Source organism: Nerophis lumbriciformis, linkage group LG08 (genome assembly GCF_033978685.3).
Source record: "Nerophis lumbriciformis linkage group LG08, RoL_Nlum_v2.1, whole genome shotgun sequence".
Lineage (NCBI taxonomy): Eukaryota > Metazoa > Chordata > Actinopteri > Syngnathiformes > Syngnathidae > Nerophis > Nerophis lumbriciformis.
In genome coordinates this window covers 36,260,001-36,285,021 of record NC_084555.2, presented here as the reverse complement: position 1 = coordinate 36,285,021, position 25,021 = coordinate 36,260,001, and the positions used below count along the sequence as shown (strand labels likewise).

Below are 25,021 nucleotides of genomic sequence, written 5' to 3'. Positions count from 1 at the left end.
AAACAGTATCTCACATTTTAGATGACTCTAAAATGCATCCAATGTTTAATTTCTTTAGTATTCTCCCTTGAGAAAATACACTGCAATAAAAATAGATGAAGAGTGTAGTCATTTTTAAGAGACACCATACATTACAAACTAAAAGTAATATGTAAGCAACATAGTTGTGCTAGTTCCATTACCAGGCATTAGTATGTTAACCTGACTCTTGCCAGATCCTTGTAGTTAGCTGATCTCCACACATTGATCTGGGAGTTCTCAATAGGAGATGTATTTCAGAAGGCGGGGCCTTGTAAAAAAAAATCATTGTATGTGATTGGATAAACCACTTTCCCGTTATCTTGAATGACGTGCTACTTCAACCACTCACATCCAAATCAACCCGTGATGCTGATGATAGCGACGCTGAGGAATCCAAACCCGGCCGGAAGAAGAGCCAAAACATCCTTGCCACCGATAAATGCCTTCAAAACCGTTCTTTGTTAATCTTTTAAAGAATTAATATTCAATAGATTCGACAAAACAGTTGCAATAGCAGAATCAATGTCAGCATACGACGCAGCGAGGGCTGCGTAGCGCCATTGTTGTTTGAATCAAACAGTCCCTTCGGCGCTACGTCACATCTATGAAATCCCGCCCAGCGATCCTGATTGGTTCATTATTTTGTGCTATTTTGAAGGAGTTTGCAATGCCTTTTAGCCCAGATCCTTGTGTTGAGCTCAGCGAACTACAAGGGTCTGGCGAGAGTCAAGTTATTTGTATGTTGCCCACACACTCAAACAAAATATTGTTAGAGGTCATGTTGTCATGCATATCTTGTCAGGCAAACATTTAAGTTGTTTTGAAAACACCTGGGCCATCAGAACACCCTCTAGGCCTTGCAGGGAAACACAAGGCTACCAGATATACAGCACCTGTGGAACAGTTGGTCAGAACGAACGCTTTCCATCCTGTGAGGGAAATAAAACCATTTATTAAATCCATTGAATGCATTTATATGGCAGCCAAGGACAGTGTCGACACAAACAGTTGATATGGCTGGTCTGTTGACAGCTCCTGGTCGAAAACCTGTGTGAAAAGTGTGATGGAGCTTCTTTTTAAATTACCAGGAGAGTGGAAAACAATTTGACTTTATAATTAAAAACTTAATTGTGTTTCTTTGTATCCATTAAAACATATAAAAGTGTATTTACAATCCGCAAAGTATGTGAAAATGCCGTCTAAACATCACAAAATGCCACAAATTCAGTCAGCCATTTTGAATATTACGCTCCGAATATCTTCGGTAATTTTCGTAGATTCGACGTCACTGGAGTACGCTTCTGCACTCTTACCATGTTATCCATTCAGTCACAATGGAAATACGCAAACATTGGAAGGGTCCTCTATTGCGCACATAAAACCCTCTATAAAACATCCAAAAACCACCAACAATATTCAATTTACATGTTGTGACATGAAAATTAACCAAATATGAGTAATATTGTTATTATAAGCGCTAATGCAGACGGCTTATTTTAGCGGCACATTGAGCTAATGCTAGCTTACGCTGCTATTGTTAACACTATAAGCCAGCGGCTGCTTCTGCTTTGTTTCAAACTTGCAAAAAGTACATTCTGGATTATAATTCATGCATCTCTCACCTGGTGGTAGACAAATGCGGCAATGGACTGAGCGGCTGGTCAACTTTCACATCCACCTTCGTGAGGATTGCGATTGAATGTTCATCTAAACCAGGGGTCCCCAAACTTTTTGACTCGGGGCCGCATTGGGTTAAAAAAAAAATATATATATATATATATACCGGTATATATATATTTATGTATGTATGTATGTATGTATATATATTTATATATACACACACATTGTCTTTATAATCCGTTTTGTCATTTAACATCAATTAACATTGATGTTCATCAACATTTAACATTGTCACGTTATCGATGGGCAGCATGGTGGAAGAGGGGTTAGTGCGTCTGCCTCACAATACGAAGGTCCTGAGTAGTCTTGGGTTCAATCCCGGGCTCGGGATCTTTCTGTGTGGAGTTTGCATGTTCTCCCCGTGACTGCGTGGGTTCCCTCCGGGTACTCCGGCTTCCTCCCACCTCCAAAAACAAGCACCTGGGGATAGGTTGATTGGCAACACTAAATTGGCCCTAGTGTGTGAATGTTGTCTGTCTATCTGTGTTGGCCCTGCGATGAGGTGGCGACTTGTCCTGGGTGTACCCCGCCTTCCGCCCGATTGTAGCTGAGATAGGCTGCAGCGCCCCCGCGACCCCAAAGGGAATAAGCGGTAGAAAATGGATGGATGGACGTTATCGATGGGAAAATTAATTTTTAGACAATATGATTTGCCTGAGCGGCTAGGAGACACCAAGAGTAACAAGCAGTAGAAAATGGATTAGAAAGGAAATATTTAAATAAAATAAATAAATAAATACATTTTACTTGGGCCGGATTTTGGATGCTGGAGGGCCGGATCTGGCCCGCGGGCCGTAGTTTGGGGACCCCTGATCTAAACAGAATTATGTGAGCGTCCCGTCGGTCGGCATCCCAGCAAGAGTGGAAATATTACAGTAAGTGTTTGTTTTATTATGGTTAGTTTGTTTGTTTAGCACCTAGCAATGCTGCGGATGGTATAGTGTCACAATAAAGCTGCAACTGTTAAGCACTTGGCTTCTAAAACCTATTGCTCATCCTCTTTGCGTTCGGGCTCAAAAATGTAAGGTTCTGAATCTAAATTTTTCCCAAAGTAATCTTTGTTGGCACTCACAAGGTCGGCTTGATTAGCATTGTTGTTGATGGGGAGGGAATCTGTGGTTCCTAACACTACATCACGTATCACGTGACTGGTTTGCTCATTATCTCTCAAAATGGCTCAGGAATCTAAATGAGATATGATCAAAATTAAAAATAGTATCAATCTATTTATTCGCAAACTTTGGAAGTCTTTTGGTGTAGTCATATATATATACATATATATATATATATATATATATATATATATGTATATATGTATATATATATATATATATATATGTATATATGTTCAATATTGAGGCAACATGTTTTTCCACTCTACTGGAACTTAGAAGAACCTACATAATATACACCATTAATAAAAATGTATTAATGTATTTTAGGTTTCCAATTAAATTAAATCTTATTTTTATTTTAAAAAGATACTGTAATGTATTTTCTGTTTTATATTATGTATTTTTATCAATTTTTTTGTATATAAAACATTTTTTAAATAATTCATAATTATACACATTTCATTATAACTTAACACACTATTACGTACAATATTTAAAATTTGTATTTTGTTTTTAATTCAGTAAAAATAAAGCATAATGAAGTATGAATAATGTATTGTATGTGTTGTATATTATAATACAGTAGTACCCCAACTTACAAGAAAGAGAGTGAGTGACAGAGCTCTTAACTCAAAACACTTGTATCTCAAATCAACGTCGCCCAATGGAATGATTGAATTCAAATTAATTGGTGATTTTATGATGTAATGTAATAATATACAGCATTTACCTTGCAGAGTGGACATTTATCTACTTCCAGCTGCTTCTCTGTCAAACACACAATCTGCAGCTTTTCCATATTTTCATGAATGTCTGCCGTTTAGATATTATTTTAACACTATTGGCTGGTATTAGATTCATTCTGCTTCAGTATTGTGCAGTCTAGCAGTGCTATGCTAGAATTGCTTCGCCATGTTGGTGATATGCTCGGTCATGTTTTTGATGATTTTTGTTTTTTAATTCAATGAACATCCTCCACTTTTTTTTCAGTACTGTCCTTCGTACTCACTCTCTTTCTTCCCATGAATGGAAAAAATCGCTCTTAAGTTGGGACGATCTTAAATTGAGGTACTTCTCTGTCATCAAGTATACCGTAGATACAAATAGTTTTTATTCAATAATGTATACATTTTCCCACTAATTCAGTCAATGGTGTACCCCACCTCTTGCCCAATGTCAGCTGGGACAGACTCCAGCTTACCTGTGGCTGTAATAACTAACTAAAACATATTTTGGGGGGGGGGATTATTATTATTATTGCACCTACATTCATTCCGTTCAATAAGGAAGAAGAAAACCATAATACCATAAAATACAATCTATAAATTAATTAATACACAATACACCAAGCTGCAATAAAAAGTGCACTTGATATCTAACAAATAAATTACTCATAATTTTTATCTCAGTCAAGCCAATAATCTAGCCGGGGGGAATGTATTGCATGTGAACAACCTGTACGTGTGTGAACTTGACAGTTTGCAATTAAAACATATTTTGATAGTGCGCAATGACAGCAGTCAATAAGAATTATACTACTGACTCTGCAATTATGGTTACTATTATGGTTTGTGGTGTACATATTGCACTTTGGAGAAGGTTTTGCAGAATGGTGAGTCCACTTACGGCAGGACTAGGGTGTGCTCGGATCCATAGTAGTCGTACATGCAGGTCTGCTGGGCATACATCTCATCATGGAGGATGGGTAGCTTACGCAAACTCTTCACAAAAGCATTAGCTTTTGGCGCAAGAACTGTTCATGAAAAAACAAGAATGTTATGAAGGGCACAAGAACAATTCTGGGGATTGGCTGACACCTGATAATCCTATTTATCAGTGTCACACTGCACTCTAGTGGAAGACAAAAGGACTGACATGCACGCCAGTGACAGACAGCAGAGTTGAGCAACATGTGAGGCTCATAATGAGCCTTCCAAATGCCACAAAGTATGCTCTGTTGAAATTCTGACCGCCACACTGGAAGATATAAATCAACAAAATATTCTACTTTCAGACTTTGTGAGACTTACACGATTCAACAGGAGTAGGAATAATTGGATCTTTTCTAATTCGACCCCTTTTCTGTCCTTTAAGGCAGTGGTTCTCAAATGGGGGTACGCGTACCCCTGGGGGTACTTGAAGGTATGCCAAGGGGTACGTGAGATTTTTTTTTTTTTAAATATTCTAAAAATAGCAACAATTCAAAAATCCTTTATAAATATAAATAAAAACCTATCTTTTTTTCCCAAATAGTTCAAGAAAGACCACGACAAATAAGCAATATTTTGCACTGTTATACAATTTAATAAATCAGAAACTGATGACATAGTGCTGTATTTAACTTCTTTATCTCTTTTTTTCAACCAAAAATGCTTTGCTCTGATTAGGGCGTACTTGAATTAAAAAAAAATCATAGGGTGTACATCACTGAAAAAAAGTTGAGAACCACTGCTTTAAGGGTTTAAAATATCTGATAATCCCCAGAGCTGTTGGACTGTTTACTGAAAGGCCACATTATGGATAAAGCAGTGATTCACAATTTATCGATCAGAAACATTAACTCAGGAGCACAAATTATTTAAAGAAACACTAACTTAAAAACAAAAATAAATAAAACAATTTGTGCATTTTTTTAAATGATCAAAATGGTGAAGTCAGGATTATTGGCTACAATGAGCACATTTTGTAGTGCACAGCTATTCGAAGTGGGGTTTGAAGCATGATAAGCTGCATGATACTGATCAAACATGTTTCACCCGCACCCCCCTATTTGAGAAGCACTGGCATAAGGCAACATGTTTTCCAAGGCAATGTTGCCCTAAACAGACAAACAGGAACTAGATAACCGACCCTGAGAGTGGACCTTTGTGTGTTATGCATTGGGCTTGCTCCAAATGTTGCCTAATTTATTGTCAATATCTAGTTATTCATTAAAACTTGTAGCATGTGCTGCGGGGCCAAGCCAGAGTGTTATATTTAATATTGTTAATTTTGTCATTTATTTAAAAAAAAGACAATTTGAGTTATGATGTATACCTAAAATAACTGGGACCTAAATAAACAACAATAAGCCATCACTTTCTGTGTGAGTGAAAACAATGGGGAAAAGTGGCTAAGAGTCAACAGTGTTCATTTTCTCTTTAACAAAATGAATGCATAATTATAGTAATCCACAACAACTCCAAGCCATCACGTTTTAAGCCGATACCGATAACTTCCTGCTTCTCAAGATTGATACCCGATAACTTTGATTTTTTTAATATTGATGTTTAACTGTAGTTTGAGTCTTTCTTTTTGCCAGTTGAGCACAAACAAAAGGTTTGGGGGCAGCCAGCAGCCCAAGCATCTTCCTAGGCTTTCAAAACACAGTCTTAGCAATGCTGCCGTTTCATGTGGCTGATATGTTCCCCCCCTTGAGAAATGTTTGCAGAACATTTGGCGCAAAAAACAGGTGAAAAGTCTTCCTCTGAAACAGTGAAGTAGATTGACGCCATGTTTGTTTACAATGAGCTTAGGGGGAGTTTATGAGAGTCGAGCAAGAGAATAGGCGCGCATTATTTGCTCACCCTAAGCCCCCTTCAGCAAAGTACGGGTAACCTTGATTTATTGGAGTATTTTTTTCTTTATCTGTTATTAAATATTTCTTAATGTTATCGGAATTATCGCTGTGACGTTACAATTCCTAGTATCTCTCTGATATTAATCGAGCACCAGTAAAAATGAATAACTAAACCGTAAATAACTGAATTAAGATGTAATAAAGTGGGATGGGTGGCCAAGAGTCAGTCCTTTGTCAGCGGTGTTAATTCTGTCTTCAAGGGAAACTGCACTTTGTTTTAGAATTTTGCCGATCATTCACAATCATTATGTAAGACAAACATGTTTTTATTTTTTATGCATGCTAATTAAAAGTCAGCTCACAATGAAACCTATGGGAGTTGCTCTATTCTGCCTCTAAAACGCTCTAAAAACATCCAAACACCTCCATGTATGTTTTATATACATGATGTAAGTATGTATATATTGAATGTAGTAACGAGCACATTTATAATAACATTTAATATTGACGTATTTTGATCATTTTAAGCATAGGGCGACGCATACATTTCAAAAAGGCATCACGTTTACTTTTTTTTTTAAATTTTTTTTAACATCACTGATTACTCACTGCAGACTTTATGGGAGCCAACAGACATGATAAAACATCACTTACTGTATAAGGTCTGCTGTCACTAGGATGCTGACTGACAGGATTTTCATATACTCCCGTTTGATGAAGAATGACTCATTATCCTCGTGGGGAGAAAAAAAGGAGGGGTAGAATCAAGTGCAGACCAAGCAACTTTTCGAGTCTTTCTTGCCATTTCTGGGTCTAAAATGGATGCCAAAGTTGACCAACTTGTTGGGCTATGTCCACATCCTTCTTCGATCAAGGTGAGAGGCATAATTTATGATTTAGAATAAACTTCCCCGAGCCCCGAGGCGAGAAAGCAGCTCACCAGCCGATGAAGTCACCATAGCCACACAAGTTGGTTAGCTTCCTCTGATCAAGTCGCCGCTATAAACGGTGTATCTGCGTTAGTGCCTATAATAACAACATCCCTAATACTTGGTAAATATTCAAGTCACGAAATGTAAATGGAGTATTGTTGGCGCTTTTGGGATGGTTATTTAGAAGGCTTTTTGGGCGGAATAGAGGACCTCCCATTGGCTCCATTGTAAGCAGACTTTTATTTAGGAGTTTAAATGTATTTAAAAAAAATACATCCATCGTCTTGTCTCTCATGATTGTGAGCTAAGGCTGGACGATATATCGATATATTTTTAAACAAGATATGAATTAAGAAAATATCGTAATTTATTTCACCTTAAAATGACCAAACGCCGCTTATTTGTTGTGTTCCTTGTTCTCCCCTGCTTCCCTCCACGGGCTACTAAACCCCTCCCTTTCCTCCTTCCAAGATGTCCTTGCATGTATAAAACCACCCATGATTGGTTGGTTGTTTACTATGATGAGTCACGATTGGTTGAGATTAGGCCAATCAGAGGCAAGATAGGGCGGGTCATGGAACCAGGAAGGGAAATCACAACAGACACCCCAAATGACGACAAGAGAGTCAAAGAAGAGATGAGGGAATTTTGAAGCGGGCGATTTATCTATTTAAAAACACTAGTGGAAGATGGCAGAGAGATTCCCTTCCTTAGATTTTTCTTTTAGCGATGTAGATGACGTCCAGGAAACGCACAATGCGTCTACTTGGCCACATTTGGACAAATGTATGCGTCTGGATAAAACAAAGGCCAACATTTGAGTTGTTTACCATCCATCCATCCATCCATTTCCTACCGCTTTTCCCTTTTGGGGTGGCGGGGGGTGCTGGAGCCTATCTCAGCTGCATTCGGGCGGAAGGCGGGGTACACCCTGGACAAGTCGCCACCTCATCGCAGGGCCAACACAGATAGACAGACAACATTCACACTCTCATTCACACACTAGGGCCAATTTAGTGTTGCCAATCAACCTATACCCAGGTGCATGTCTTTGGAGGTGGGAGGAAGCTGGAGTACCCAGAGGGAACCCACGCAGTCACGGGGAGAACATGCAAACTCCACATAGAAAGATCCTGAGCGCAGGATTGAACCCAGGACTACTCAGGACCTTCGTATTGTGAGGCACATGCACTAACCCCTGCTCCACCGTGCTGCCCGAGTTGTTTACCATGTAAGCCCAAATCAAAACTGCTCTCGACATGGAAGACGTGGAACACACATTTAAGAACACACATGATTGTGGCACTTTTGCTACAGTATAGCCTGTCTAAATGCTAAATTTAATTTTCATTGGTGTTTTAGAACAAGGCAGTAACTGACATTTTGTTCATTATTTATACTGTTTATATTTTGACATTGAATAGTTGAATCATTTTGAAACAACAAGATCATAGTCGGGGCAGCACGGTGGTAGAGGGGTTAGTGCATCTGCCTCACAATACGAAGGTCCTGAGTAGTCGTGAGTTCAATCCCGGCCTCGGGATCTTTCTGTGTGGAGTTTGCATGTTCTCCCCGTGACTGCGTGGGTTCCCTCCGGGTACTCCAGCTTCCTTCCACCTCCAAAGACATGCACCTGGGGATAGGTTGATTGGCAACACTAAATGGTCCCTAGTGTGTGAATGTGAGTGTGAATGTTGTCTGTCTATCTGTGTTGGTCCTGCGATGAGATGGCGACTTGTCCAGGGTGTACCCCGCCTTCCGCCCGATTGTAGCTGAGATAGGCTCCAGCGCCCCCCGCGACCCCAAAGGGAATAAGCGGTAGAAAATGGATATCGAATATCTTTATATAAATATTTTCACCGGAAAATATATCGAAAATCGAGTTTAAGTAAAAATATATCCAGATATACTTTTTCGTCTATATCGCCCGGCCCTACTGTGAACAGTAGGCAAAATTCACCCCAAAAAGTACAAGTCCCCTTTAAGAAAAAAAATCGAATTCATTTGTATTATAGTGCAATATTTCCTGCATGTACTACAAGGATCTACTGTCAGAAATATTTTAAAAAAGTGATTTCCAAACTGTGGTACGTGTGGTATGCGGGCTCCATCTAGCAATACGCCAAAGAATCACTTAATTAAAGTACAGTGTTTATTGTCCTATATTCAAATTGTCTGTATTGTTACAGGGGCCAAAATTTTAAATATACTTGTTAAATAAAACCTCTGCCTTGTTTTTAATGAATACTTGGGCTTAATACACTACTGAAATTTAATGTTGGTCATTATAGTAGTATTGGGAATTTCAAGTTTTTTTCTGAGGTGGTACGTGGTGAAGAAGGTTTGAGAACCACTGCCTGCGATGAGGTGGCGACTTGTCCAGGGTGTACCCCGCCTTCCGCCCGATTGTAGCTGAGATAGGCTCCAGCGCCCCCCGCGACCCCGAAGGGAATAAGCGGTAGAAAATGGATGGATGGATGCTTTAAATAACTGGGACCCATATAAACAACACAAAGCCACCACTTACTGTGTGAGTGGAAACAGTGACTAAGGCCGGCTCCTGGCATAAACACTCTATGCTGTTGTTTATGGCCATAAATGATTTAAAAAAATGCTCTAACCCAGAGATTCTCAAACTGTGGAACTTCATCTAGTCGTGCGTGAAAGAATAACCTCGTTAAATGTTGTAATTACGTGACTTGAGCCGTTGTTACATTGTTACTGTTCAAACTATGCACAATTTTACAGTGGCCAAAAATATTAAATATACTTTAAAAAACACCTCTGCCTAGTTCTTAATGAATACTTAGGCCTACTACTCTATTGTATTTTATTGTTGGTCATTATGATAGTACTTGGAGAGCCTAGTGTTTTCTGAGATGGTACTTTTGAGAACCACTGCTCTAACCAATAAGTATAGATGCATACATGTGAATTGTGAATTATATTTATATAGCGCTTTTCTCTAGTGACTCAAAGCGCTTTACATAGTGAAACCCATTATCTAAGTCAGTGTTTTTCAACCACTGTGCCGCGGCACACTAGTGTGCCGTGAGATACAGTCTGCTGTGCTGTGGGAGATTATCTAGTTTCACCTATTTGAGTTAAAAACATATTTTGCAAACCAGTAATTATAGTCTGCAAATTATGTGTTGTTGTTGAGTGTCGGTGCTGTCTAGAGCTCGGCAGAGTAACCTTGTAATACTCTTCCATATCAGTAGGTGGCAGCCGGTAGCTAATTACTTTGTAGAAGTCGGAAACAGCGGGAGGCAGTGTGCAAGTAAAAAGGTGTCTAATGCTTAAACCAAAAATAAACAAAAGGTAAGTGCCCCTGAGAAAAGGCATTGAAGCTTAGGGAAGGCTATGCAGAACAAAACTAAAACCGAATTGGCTACAAAGTAAACAAAAACCGAATGCTGGACGGCAGCAAAGACTTACTGTGGAGCAAAGACGGCGTCCATAATGTACATCCGAACATGACATGTCCCCACAAAGAATGATAATAACAACTGAAATATTCTTGATTGCTAAAAGAAAGTAGATGCGGGAAATATCGCTCAAAGGAAGACATGAAACTGCTACAGGAAAATACCAAAAAAAAAGAAAAAGCCACCAAAATAGGCGCGCAAGACAAGAAGTAAAACACTACACACAGGAAAACAGCAAAAAACTCAAAAAGTCACGGCGTGATGTGACAGTACACTTACTTTGAGACAAGAACTATCGTGATGCATGGTTGGTTATGGTCTAAAGCAGACCTGGGCATTCTGCGGCCCGCGTGAGGCCAATCATAAATTACAAAATAAATTTTAAAAAGTATCTATCTCGAGTGTGCAATACAACGGTGCTGCTTTTGTTTTGAAAAGCGTTATTTGTATTACATCCGCGTGGACTATGCGCATGCGTGATTGTGAGTGAATGTGAACAGCTGCAATCACAAATTACAAAATAAATGTAAAAAAACATCTATGTTGTGCGTGCAATACAACTGTGCTGCTTTTATTTTGAAAAGTGTTATTTATGGGCGTATGTCCGTGTGTAACCTGTGAGTGAAGGTGCACAGCGACAAGTGATGCCCGGTTATCCCCGAGACGCTAAAAAAAGAAAAGTTGATGACGAATGGCGTGTTTTCAACAAGACATGGACTGCCAAGTATTTCTTTACAGAAATTAAAGGGAAAGCCGTGTGCTTAATTAGTGGTACACAGGTTGCTGTGTTTAAAGAATATAGTGTAACGACCTGCTGAAGTTGATGTTGTGTTCTTGAGTTGCGGAAATAAAGAGTGAGGACAGACGTGCGTGTGGAAGGAACGAGATAAGTTGAGCTGTGTTAGTATAGGTTGCTCAATAAAAGTTTAAAATGAGCGTCTGACTTGGTGTGCACTTCTTCTGGACGCTACAATTGGTGTCAGAAGTAAAACTTTGCGCATACTGCGCTGCTTGTGTGCTCAGCCTGCTACGTCATCGGGAGGTACGTGCCACCATGTTTCCTGGCGACTTTGTCAAGATTGAAAGGTGCCGGCAGCGACTGCAGATGTCTGTGTGAATCCCGGACGTGAGCTAGTCGCAAAGAGAGAGAGAGAGGGAGGAAGGAGAGAGGCAGCATCTACAGGTGCAGCGTGTGCTGCTTGGCATGGGGGGATTCCGCCCTCAATGAAGACTCCCAGGTTTGATGGCAAGGCGAACTGGGAGGCATTTCATCCCACTTCTGACACCAATTGTAGCGTCCAGAAGAAGTGCACACCAAGTCTAACACTCTTTTTAAACTTTTATTGAGCAACCTATACTAACACAGCTCAACTTATCTCGTTCTTTCCACACGCACGTCTATCCTCACTCCTCATTTCCACAACAGCAACGCTTCCTCCTTCGCCAATCACCTTACAGGCGTGATACGTTCACAACAAAGAGCATGCAGGATAAAGTGACAGAAATTGAAATTTTTGAATTGTATTATACATCAGGAAGTGTTGTGTAAGAACGTGTTAAAAATAAAACCATCAAAAGCCATCTGCTTTTGTATAAAGATAAGTTAGGTTGAATAAAAATAGTATTATTATTATTATTTATCTTACAGTATATCAAAAATAATTTGAGAAAAATTTAATTGAAATATTGTCGGTGTGGCCCTCCAGCAGTGCTCAGGTTGCTCATGCGGCTCCTGGTAAAAATTAATTGCCCACCCCTGGTCTAAAGTCACATCCAACAATTGTGACAACAAATTTTTACTGTCAACTGAGTTTCGTTTTGTAATGATTTCTGCTGGTGGTGTGCCTCTGGATTTTTTTCTACGCAAAAATGTGCCTTGGCTCAAAAAAGGTTGAAAAACTCTGTTACATTTCAACCAGAGTGGGTGGCACTGGGAGCAGGTGAGTAAAGGGCACAACGACAGTGACTAGAATGGCGGAAGCGGGGATCGAACCTGGAACATTCAAGTTATTGGCATGGCCGCTCTACCAACCGAGCTATACCGCCCCTAAAGCAATAGTATGTGGAGCCTTGGTGGGTTCAATGGCATGAGCAACTTATGAAGTCAAATGCTGATGGGTCATCACTAGTCACATGTAAATGTTTTTAGGAGGGACAATAAATAGATAAGACTATTTAGGGACGCACTTTCATGTGGCCATGCAACCTCGTGCTCCAGAAGGAGCTAACAAGACGCTACACCCAGAGTGCTAGCAGGCTGACCTTGCTGGGACACCAGCAACAATGTCGATGTATGAAGTGTGAAAGTAACATAGTTACCGTTGTCAAGAAGCGTCATCCCGATGGTGCCTCCTGTGTTGACGACCAAGACGCGCGCTTCGGCGGCGCTCGGTGAGCTGGCCTGCTCGGAGGAATCGAGCGAGCCGCAGCTCGACAATTGTCTCCTTCGGCACGGATGCACCTGGGAATTGCGGGGAAGAACCACTTCGTTAGACTCCAGCAGGTCCAGTTTGTGATGGGACAAAGCCCGGGCCAGGGACGTCAAGGTGTTCGGGGATGTATCCGCCATGACGACGACTGAGTCCGCTCGGTGCTGTTCCCCTGTAGGCTTCCTCAGGCGTGCTCTTTCAACGTCACGGGGACCCTCAACAACGTCAGCTGTCTACACCAAAAACAATCTTTCATTTTCAAAATAAAATAATTGCGGTAATGCGTAACGTAAGGTCAATGACCTGCTTCCTTTTGGTCCATGCGTTTTGCTTGAGGACATTCTCCAAGGCGGTCAGAGATCGATCCAAATGCTGCTCGTGTCGAGACCAGTATCAGTAGCAGATTGATTCTAGAGCGATGATAATTGATATGTCAGTTTTATTCTGTGCTTATTTTCACAATCATCCGTTTTGTTGTTTATATTATTAGAGCTGTCAAATTCAATGAGATAACACACGTGATTATTCACAAAAAATAGTGCATTAATCATGTGTCAACGCAGATTAACCACCCAATATATTCTGAGCATGCATATGCTCCTTTTACTTGAACTGTGAATCGTTAGCTGGAAATGCATACAAAACTTTGTATCAGGGGTGTTGTACACGGGTACACTGAGGGCCACATCGCAGTTATGGCAGCCCTAAGAGGGCCGCTTGTAACCGTATATAATTTATGAATATAAATGTATAAGAATTCACCTGATGATATAAGCTTAATTGCTGTGCATTTGAATATGTTTGTAGTACATACACTGTAAAAAAAATATATCGATTTTTCAGTCAAAAAAAACAACTGGCAACTGAGTCGCCACAACTTCACTGTAAAATGTACTATGGTTTTTACAGCATATTGCTGTAAATTGGAAAACTGTATTATAGGTTTTTTTTCCTGTAAAATCCTGGCAACTGAAGTGCCAGTTTTTTTATTTAAAATCTATTGTCATTTCTACAGTGTACAATTTTGATGAATACCTTGCTTTGATATAACTCAAGCAGATATTCATTTTGTTTTAATTTCAAAAAGTTTTAAATTAATGATAGTATTATATTTGTTGCATTATTAGACACTAAAGTTTAAAATATACTCAATAGCATGCAATGCATGTATTTCTGTCTGTCACAATGAAAAGATTACATTTAGTAAATTATAAAATGCTTTATTGACTCATGTTATTTCAGGGCTTTCACAGGCCGCGTAAAATGATGTGGCGGGCCAAATCTGGCCCCCGGGCCTTGAGTTTGACACCTGTGCTTTAGCTGAAACTGAAGCAAATAAATGACGCTTATTCAAATAAAACATTTTGTTAAGAAAGGATAATAAAATTGCAGTTGTGTAAAAATATTGTTTTTTAAAGTTAATTTAAATTGAGCAAGCAAGAAATTTGCTGTGATTAATAAATCAAATGTTTGATTGTTTAAAAAATTTACTCATTTGACTGGTCTAATTGTTATGTACATATATTGTTTAAAAACTCTGTAAGTATATAAATAAAGTATATAAGTGTAGATAAGGACCTCAGGAGCCAAAAGATACAATAGTAGTTTTTTGTGATTGTTTACTTATAAATTATAGACTGAATTTAGCCTGAATAATTGTATGTTATAAAAAAGGAAAAGGGTAATACCTATATGATTTTGTTGGTAATATACATCAACACATGCAGGGAATCTCAATAAATAGAATACGATGCAATTCAGACAGAAGAAAAAGGATCAAAACATGTTGAGTTATTTTATTTTGACAATGTTTGCAATTTTATGACATACTGAATTTGGGGGGGGGGGGGGGTTATTAACTTTTAATTGTATCTATTCAAAATCACGTTCTTGAAATACTGGGGAAAAAAATCTGATATTTTTACAATGGAGACACAAATTGACGTTTAATTATCTCATTGTGGTATTTATATATTGTTCACCAATAGGAGTGTTTAATTTTGTTTTCCTTTAATTGCTTCTGTGTTTTAGTATGTTCTATGATCTTGAAAATGATCCAGTAAAAAGTATCGGTATTGGCAATTCTGACACTGTATTTGACTTGGTTTTGCATCGACACCAACATTTACAGTATCGCCTTCCCCTACATTCTGGCGGATTACTTCCCATGACGTCACTAATGTGGGCGCGTCCTCTCCATACGTGACAGGGAGTCACACGAACGAGGTATATTTTTACGAGTTCACATAAAGGATGTAGTACATTAGTACACTAATAGTACAGTAGTTAGTGCAGTGGTTGTGTACTAGTCAATCACGTAATATTTACACATAAACCGATTAGTGCACGTAAACACCAGAAGATGAGAAGGTAAGAGCAATAAATCCCAGCATCACAACACGTACTAATTACTTTCATAAAAACTATAATTACCAGATACTATATCCGTACTTAAGCACTGAACCAAGAACCAAAAGGATAGTCAGAAAAATATTCAATTCCACGTTAAAAGTAAGCAAAATACAGCCGTGTGTGGCAACAATCTGCCTAAAAAGTACAATGTAAAATCCAATGTAAATGCATCCTATGATACTGATTTTTCATAATAGAATGTAAATAAATGTGTGGCAAATGTTACTAAAAACATACGTTTCAAGAGTGATGCAAAACAAAAACAGCATTCCCAACTGTTTCAAATTCCAAATGCATTCTACTTTACTCAGGCTTTGATATGGTTGTCAACATTAAAGCGCATGCATGTGGTCAATTTAGTTGATGTCAGATATAGTTTATTATTAGATTTATCAATGGCTGAGCCCAACCTGGACATAATCTGGAGATGGACCTGGTTTTAAGAATCCTTTTAAATAATCTAATTTCATTGACAACTTGGTCTGGTGAAGATAATGTCCTTTATTTAAAAAAAAAAACATTTTCTTGAACAAAAAATAAACTTAAAATGAAATAAAAAGAGTTACATAGAAATTTGTAGTTAATGAAAATTAGTCAAATTAACTGTTAGAGGTTAGCACTATAAGTGGATTAGCAGCACACACCATCCTGTGTGCTTCACGGACTGTATCCCTTTCACACTGCATTGATATTTATTATAGGAACCAGAATATTAATAAAAGAAGGAAACTGATTGATTGATTGAAACTTTTATTAGTAGATTGCACAGTGAAGTACATATTCCGTACAAATGACCACTAAATGGTAACACCCGAATACGTTTTTCAACTTGTTTAAATTGGGGTTCACGTTAATCAATTCATGGTAGACAACTCTTTTGTGTGAATGAATGAGTGACAATGAGCGTAAATGGGGGTGGAGGGAGGCTGGAGGTGGTGGGTTGGTGCACTAACTGTAAGTGTATATTGTGTTTTTTATGTTGATTAAATAAAAAATTAAACTATCAGACGGCCTTCTATGTTTTATTAGCATCTTTATTAAAACAAATGTGATGTGTTGATAAATATATATACACATATAGATTGTTTGCGTTTGATTGATTGATTGATTGAGACTTTTATTAGTAGGTTGCACAGTGAAGTACATATTCCGTACAATTGACCACTAAATGGTAACACCCCAATAAGTTTTTCAACTTGTTTAAGTCAGGGTGCACTTAAATTGATTCATGATACAGATATATACTATCATATATACTATCATATATACTATCATCAGTCATCACACAAGATAATCATCAGGGTGTATACATTGAATTATTTACATTATTTACAATTCGGGGTGTGGAGGGGGGGGGGGGGGGGGTAGGTTTGGTTGTTATCATCAGTCATCAACAATTGAGAACAGAGAAATGGATATTGAAACAGTGTAGGTCTGACTTGGTAGGATATGTACAGCAAGTAGTACATATTCTACCAAGAAAAGTATCTGCATTTGATTGTTTACATTTGATTATTAACAATCCGGGGAGGGTGTTAGTTTAGGGTTGAAGTTGCTTGGAGGTGTACTTTTATTGCAGTTTTGAAGGAGGATAGAGATGCCCTTTCTTTTATACCTGTTGGGAGCGCATTCCACATTGATGTGGCATAGAAAGAGAATGAGTTAAGACCTTTGTTAGATCAGAATCTGGGTTTAACGTGGTTAGTGGAGCTCCCCCTGGTGTTGTGGTTATGGCGGTCATTTACGTTAAGGAAGTAGTTTGACATGTACTTCGGTATCAGGAAGGTGTAGCGGATTTTATAGACTAGGCTCAGTGCAAGTTGTTTTACTCTGTCCTCCACCCTGAGCCAGCCCACTTTGGAGAAGTGGGTAGGAGTGAGGTGGGATCTGGGGTGGAGGTCTAGAAGTAATCTGACTAGCTTGTTCTGGGATGTTTGAAGTCTAGATTTGAGGGTTTTGGAAGTGCTAGGGTACCAGGAGGTGCATGCGTAATCGAAAAAGGGTTGAACGAGAGTTCCCGCCAGAATCCTCATGGTGCTTTTGTTGACCAGAGAGGATATTCTATAGAGAAATCTCGTTCGTTGGTTGACCTTTTTGATTACCTTGGTTGCCATTTTATCACAGGAAAAATTAGCCTCTAGAATGGAACCTAGGTAGGTGACCTCATCCTTTCTGGCGATAACAATGTCACCCACTTTTATAGTGAAGTCACTGACTTTCTTAAGGTTGATGTGGGACCCAAACAGGATGGATTCCGTTTTACCTAAGTGTGTGGATAGCTTGTTGTCAGCGAGCCAGGTGCAAGTTCTACAGAGTTCAACACTGAGGATTTTCTCCACCTGTGACTTGTCCTTGCCGGATACCGGCATGGCCGAGTCATCCGCAAACAAAAACAATTCACAGTCGCATGCTGATGACATGTCATTTATGTATATTAGGAACAGTAAAGGCCCTAATATACTGCCTTGGGGGACTCCACAGCTTACTGAGAGGGGGGGGGCACGGTGCCGTTCACCTCTCCCACCTGTTTCCTCCCCTCCAAGTAAGATTGCATCCAGCTCGATGAGGTTTTATCAAATCCGATTGCTCTGAGCTTATCCAACAGTATAGCGTGGTTAATGGTGTCAAAGGCCTTCTGAAGATCCAGCATGACCATGCCGCAGTATTTGCCCGCGTCCACCTCATGTTTGATGTGGTCAGTCAGATAGAGAAGGCATGTGTCAGTAGAGTGGTTAGTTCTGAAGCTGTATTGGAATTTGTACATGAGTTTATTGGTGGCAAGGTAACTATCGACCTGTTCATAAACTATTGTTTCCACTACTTTCGAAATGGAACTGAGAATAGAAACAGGTCGGTAGTTGCCAGGTTCTAATTTGCTTCCTTTTTTAAAGAGGGGAGTTACTCTTGCTATTTTGAAATATTTTGGTACTTGGCCTTGAGTAATTGAGAGGTTTATTATGTGCGTGATGATCGGGGCAATGGTGGTGGCAGAGTCCCTGAGGAATCTGGAGGGGATATTATCAAGGCCAGTGGCCTTGTTTCGGTGGAGCGCGCTCAATTTTTTAATCACCTCATCAGCTGAGACCATTTCTAATTTGAAATCGTTGTTGGATACTCCTAGCTTTCTGTAGAAGGCTTTAATGTGTTCTACACCAAAGCGACCAGAGTGGTGGGACAGCTTGTTGACTAGAGTTGTGGCTATGCTGGTGAAAAAGATGTTAAGTCTGCTTACTACCTCCATTTTGTCTGTAATGAGGGAGTCACCCTCCTTGATGTTGATGTTGGTGAGTCTGGTTTTAAGTTTCTGGCTGCAACCAGAAAGCTGGTTGTTGAGGATTTTCCAGAGCTCACGTGGCTTATTTGTGTTTTCCTCTATTTTGTCGGTAATGTAATTTTTTTTAAAGGATTTAGTCAGGTTAGTTGTTTTATTTCTTAATTTATTGCATTGCTTTTTGAATGTTGAAAGGAGTGATTTGAGGTTATTATTGGGTTGTTTATCTACTTCGGTTTTGCACTTTTGGTATTCTGAGTATTTTCTGTCTCTGTCTTTTATGGCAGCCAATAGGTCTGGATTCATCCATGGTTCAGAGCGGGCTTTGATCCTGACTGTTCTAACGGGAGCCATATCATTTAGTATCGCTATATATACATTGTTTGCGTCAAAATAAACTACACAATTATGCATCATTATTATTAGTAGCAGTAGTATTTTTTTTAATTTTATTATTGCATTTAATCACAATAACCTGGTGCCAATGTGGCTGAAGTTGTTGCTAATCTGTTTTAAATTAGTCGAGGCTGACCACAGAAACGTTTGCAGTTCATGTTAATGCGTATTTCAACCATAAGATGGCGCTATTACGCTTTACTGGTGTGGCAACATTGAGATTAAACGAATGTAACGTTTAAGATGTGTTTTAAGATAACGGTATAAAACCAAATTTGAACAAAAATACATTTGAATATATTTGTTTCCTCTTTAACGGCCAGGGGCCTCTTGTAAGTCCGCATTACTGTTCGGCTTTATCGTTGTTACATCTTTGATGTGCCGATAAAGTAGTTGAGTGGAGTTGCATTGTTTCCGTAGTCGTCATTGAACGCACCAGCAGCATTCAATGAAGTGGAGGGCAGGAAGTGGTTGTGAAGGCAGCTCCACACCTTTCCGGTGTAACACCGCCTCGACCAGCTCGGCTTAAAGGACAAAATCTACTATTGGGGATCAAAAGTGAGAGCCGAACGCAGGTAAACAGGCTTGTGTTTTACTCAAGAGTCCCATTTAAAGTCAGGCGAGGCGAGTATTTTTCATGTTCAGCGCCTGGTCTGTAACAGGATACGGTTGCTTTTCCCCCCCGCTAACTGCTAGCTAGCGCGCTAGGCTACAAGCTAGTTAGCTTGCTAGCCGTCATTAACGGACATGGACTCATTTGGCTTGTCTGACACTGCTCTTTAATCTCCTTACAGGGGGGCGAGAGTTTTCATGGTGGTCTACATGTGTTGCTGAGTCACAGAGGACTTCTCCTGCCGCGAGGGTGGAGAAAAAAAAAAAGAAGCTTTGGTTGGCCGCAGAAAGGCGGATTTTCCTCACCCAATAGTGGCGAAAGAGCCGGGGCGCAGCAGGTAAAGAGGACTGTCACACCTCGCCAGGAGGACCGTTGTCGTGTTAGATAACCTGCCTGCATTTTAACACACCGATAACTCCCTTTTAGGCACTTTTGGAGTTAAGAATGCCCACACATCCGCAACAGTTTGTAGAGTAGCAAGGCATGGTGTGAAGAGGCCGCACGGTGCTACTTGTATAGTACGTCCATGCAGCAGCAGCAGCATCCTGACCTGTAGCAACATGAGAGTGCTGTTCTAACCTTCTCACTCGCAGTCATGCTTTCACAGATAAGCCTATAATTAACCTCAAGGAATATAAAGAATACTGTTTTTTTTTTAAATCATTACCAGCAAGGTATTTTAATGCACAAGAGTTGAAAATGGGGAAGATGCTGTCTAAGATATTCGGGAACAAGGAGATGAGAATACTGATGCTTGGACTGGACGCCGCCGGGAAGACGACAATCCTGTACAAACTGAAACTGGGACAGTCGGTCACCACCATCCCCACGGTGGGCTTCAACGTGGAGACGGTCACGTACAAAAACGTCAAGTTCAACGTGTGGGACGTCGGCGGGCAGGATAAGATCCGCCCCCTGTGGCGACACTACTACACTGGGACGCAGGGGCTGATTTTCGTGGTGGATTGCGCCGACCGGGATCGCATCGACGAGGCGCGGCAGGAACTCCACCGCATCATCAATGACCGGGAGATGAGGGATGCCATCATCTTGATATTCGCCAATAAGCAAGACCTCCCCGACGCCATGAAGCCGCACGAAATCCAGGAGAAGCTGGGATTGACCCGCATCCGAGACAGGAATTGGTATGTTCAACCCTCCTGTGCCACCACAGGTGACGGACTTTACGAAGGCCTCACATGGCTAACCTCCAACTACAAATCTTAATGATGGAGTGCTGACTGTTTTAGGTCAAAACTATATTACAAAATAACCGCTCCGGTGAGGGGTTACGTACAAATTGATTACCCTTGTTTATTTTTAATACTGCATTTACCTAATAGTTAATTCATCTGCAAATTGGGTTGCTGGTTAAAAATAAAAGCTTGTCCTGCGTAGCAGACTTTATCTCAACATTTTAGGGCTTGCTTCTCGAATATTCAATTAATCAGTTCTAAAGTTCACCACCTTTGCCTGTTCTTTTGTTCCTGTTTTATATCATTTTTCTAATAATGCTGAGTTTATCAGCATTCTTGGGCTGGGGCTCTTTAATGGACTATGACACAGTACTATGATGACTAGTATTTGCTAGAAGGGTGTTTCTTCATTGCTGCAAATGGGAATGTCCTGAATTGTTACATGTCTTAAAGAAAAGATTGCATCAGCCCTCACTCAATCCCCTTATTATGGGCTGTATATTAAACTGTCACGTCTTGATACCTAATTGTGCTGATTATTCAACAAAATGCCTCTGAAACATGCTTGTTGGGACGCGTTTTGAATTCAGAGTGGGTCAAATCATCTCTCCAAAGGAATGTCCTTCACCTGTCTCGATTATCGGGATATCATACGATGATGGCCGCCTATATCTGTAGCATGATGTGCAGCAAAGCTCCATCAGGGACCCCACCTTTCACGCAGTCAAGTCTTTGCTGCAGCTCTTATTTGGTTCCGGGTGGGATCCATGTACAGACCTTGTCATTGTCTTATTAAAAAAGTGATTTGAAAGCTGCATTTTGTCTCTTTCTACTTCCAGACTTGGTAAATCAGTACAATCTTAGTAAGGTGGATTGGGCCACGGTGTTTCAAACTAACTTTACATCCATTACCAAGCACCTTTTATCCAGACACTCACCAACATTTAACAAATTGCCAACTCTTGATAACATGGGTGTCAAACTTATTTTCATAGAGGGCCACATCACAGTTATGGTTGCCCTGTTTTGGGCCGGGAGTAACTGACTATATATGAATAATAATATATAATTGCCTCATTATGTCACTATTGCCTATGTGTTATAGCAGGGACTGGTTTAATGTATGCATTATTTTCACAGACCAGCTTTCCATGTGTGGCAGATAAAAACAGCAACAAAAACAATGAGCATGAAAAATCAACTCACTACAACGCTGAAGTAGTAGGAGCCCTGGGTGTGTTATTTAGTGAAGAGATGGTCCCCAACACGTTGATTGCATATACTATTTACCAGTGTTTCTGAACCATAGGGCCGTGAGCGCCCCTTAGAACGTAATGTGTTTTGCAGTGGTACTCAGTTGTAATACACTTTTCCACCACCTGTGGCAGTAATGACAATATAAAACAAACAGAAGTCTGCTTCTAATGTCAGAGAAATTACTTTAAGCGCCAAAATTGCGACTAATGTGGTGAAGCTGTATTTTCATTTGCACTTTTAATTTTATTGACAGTTAAGTTAAGAAACATTAATTTTGTTTATTTTCGCACAACATAATACATATTGTATGTAGATGTATTGTTTATTTGGTTAGTACTTATTTTTCATATCAGCCTGACCTGAGCCCTAAGGTTAATTTGTTAAATTAATAATATAATCTTTATGATTAGCACATGTTTTTATATCATTTGACAAGGTAGTAAACTGCGAGTAGGTTAGATATAATTATTGAATGTGATCAAAATCAAGAGTAAGATTACTAATCCAGTGTTAATATTGGAGTGGTCTCCGGGCCCCTCTGTAGTCGAAAAGTTGGGTCCTGAGGTCAAAAAGATTAAGAACCCGTGCTTTACAATCTGGCACATTAACATTTTATATGTACATTAATGTGCATTGTTCCATGGAAAATAACAAAGGAGTTGTAATATACATCTATTAACAAGCTTATTGGTGTGTTTAGTGGGACATGCAAACGTCGGAGAAAATGCAGTAGTTTATAAATTAATGTTTCTGTGCGGCCCGGTAGCAAATGCGTCACGGACCAGTGGTTGGGGACCACTGTGTTATAGAACACATTTTAATGTGTAAATTGAAGGTACATACAGGTTGTGGAGCAACATATGTTGCCATTCGAGCAACGTTATCATGGATGCATTTGACTTATTTCAGCAAGACAATGCAAGCCACATTCTGCACGTGTTACAACAGCGTGGCTTCATAGTAAAATAGTGAGGGTACTAGACTGGCCTGCCTGTAGTCCAGACCTGTCTCTCATTGAAAATGTGTGGCGCATTATGAAGCCTAAAATACCACAACGGAGACCCCCGGACTGTTGAACAACTTAAGCTGTACATCAAGCAAGAATGGGAAAGAATTCCACCTGAAAAGCTTCAAAAATTGGTCTCCTCAGTTCTCAAACGTTTACTGAGTGTTGTTCAAAGGAAAGGCCATGTAACACAGTGGTAAAAATGCCCCTGTGCTAACTTGTTTGCAATGTGTTGCTGCCATTAAATTCTAAGTTAATGATTATTTGCAAAAGAAAATTAAGTTTCTCTATTCAAACCATAAGTATCTTGTCTTTGCAGTCTATTCAATTGAATATAAGTTGAAAAGGATTTGCAAATCATTGTATTCTGTTTTTATTTACGTGCCAACTTCACTGGTTTTTGGGTTTTGTATATGTTGAGGCCTATTGTTGTGTATAAATACTCCATCCTCACACTATGAATACTTGTTTTCCTGACAAGCAGTAGAAAGAAGTGAGCGAGCTTTGGGGGGTTTCGTTTCCCTCGCCTCTGCTGACCTCATTAAATTCTTCTCCACTGCTGCTGGTGCTGAATCATCACTTCCTCCTCATGATTATTACGCCCACCATGATGCATCATAGTTACACATCAGCAAGCAGAGCCAAGAGCTCACGTGGAACAAAGAGATGATCTGCTTTAGTAACTGTTTCCTCTTGTCAAATGATGAAATGACTGGTTCGACTAGTATTTGTGGCTTCACAGTCCATTTAGAACAGGGATGTCAAACTCGTTTTCATTGAGGGCCACATCACAGTTATGCTGCCATCAGAGGGCCGTTTGTAACCGCAAATAATATGTGAATTTGCCTCTGGATTTCATTATTATATAAATTGTTTTAAGTAGACTCGATTTTACAGTAAAAACTTTACATTTACAACATTTTACTATAGTGTTTTTTTATTTATTTTTAAAAACATTTTATAATAAATGGAAAAACAGTACCACTGTTTTTTTGGGAGGGATTTACAAAAAAAGATGGCAGGTTAGTTGCCAGAATTTTTGTGTTGAATTAACATTGGTTTTTACAACATTATATTGTTAATGGGAACACATTACAAGTTCTTTTTTTATTCTGGCAACTTTTTTTTACCGTAAAAACAAATGTACAGTCTTTCCATTTACAGTAATACACCGTTAAAACCAACAACCGTAGATTTTACCGTCAAAAACTGCTAAGTCAACAGAATTTTAACAAAAAACAGTAGTATATGTTTTTTTCAATTTACAGTAATATGCTGTAAAGGACAATGTAAAATGTATTGTAATTTTTATTATTTGATTTATGATTATTTAGACAAAAACATGTTTGGAAAGTATGATATAATACTGTAATATTTATTGCAATATTGGATACTAAAACAGTGCAATTAACGGTGCACTACATTTTCATGTCGATACATGTCACTACTGCCTAGTTTGTATTGTTATATTCTTATTTTTGCTGTTATATTTTTATTCTTGTTGCTTTTTATTTTAATTCATATTGTTATATTTTCTATTTTATTTCCATTTATACCCCCATTATTTACTTTTTTAAATTCGATCTCAATTCTGTACACTGCTGCTGGAATTGAAATTGTCCTGAGGGAACTCTCCTGAAGGAATCAATAAAGTACTATCTATTACTATCTATCTATTAATTAAGTTGAAAAGGTATGCAATTTCA

The 25,021-nt window shown here is 39.3% G+C and overlaps 2 protein-coding genes across 9 annotated transcripts in view; one reads left to right on the top strand and one right to left on the bottom strand.

Annotated features, from left to right (window-relative positions):
* The window catches only part of aspg (asparaginase homolog (S. cerevisiae)), a 32,746-nt gene extending 19,171 nt beyond the window's left edge, over positions 1 to 13,575 (bottom strand). For 3 of the 5 annotated variants that reach the window (XM_061968820.2, XM_061968823.2, XM_061968824.2), the window contains exons 1-2: positions 13,055 to 13,535; positions 4,443 to 4,569 (exon numbers count right to left, since the gene is read on the bottom strand). In XM_061968820.2, coding sequence (XP_061824804.1) covers positions 4,443 to 4,569; positions 13,055 to 13,304 — 377 coding nt within the window. In that variant the 5' untranslated portion in view covers positions 13,305 to 13,535. Of the gene's footprint in view, positions 1 to 914; positions 965 to 4,442; positions 4,570 to 13,054 lie in introns of those variants that run through there. The other 2 variants (XM_061968822.2, XM_061968825.2) reach the window with 2 other exon arrangements.
* Positions 13,576 to 15,405: 1,830 nt separating this feature from the next.
* Positions 15,406 to 25,021, top strand: part of arf6b (ADP-ribosylation factor 6b) — a 27,725-nt gene continuing 18,109 nt past the window's right edge. Inside the window, exons 1-3 of one of the 4 annotated variants that reach the window (XM_061968816.2) lie at positions 19,652 to 19,818; positions 20,038 to 20,193; positions 20,283 to 21,867. In XM_061968816.2, the coding sequence (XP_061824800.1) occupies positions 20,556 to 21,083 (528 nt within the window). In that variant the 5' untranslated portion in view covers positions 19,652 to 19,818; positions 20,038 to 20,193; positions 20,283 to 20,555 and the 3' untranslated portion in view covers positions 21,084 to 21,867. Of the gene's footprint in view, positions 15,535 to 19,644; positions 19,819 to 19,849; positions 19,868 to 20,037; positions 21,868 to 25,021 lie in introns of those variants that run through there. The other 3 variants (XM_072913681.1, XR_009816031.2, XM_072913682.1) reach the window with 3 other exon arrangements.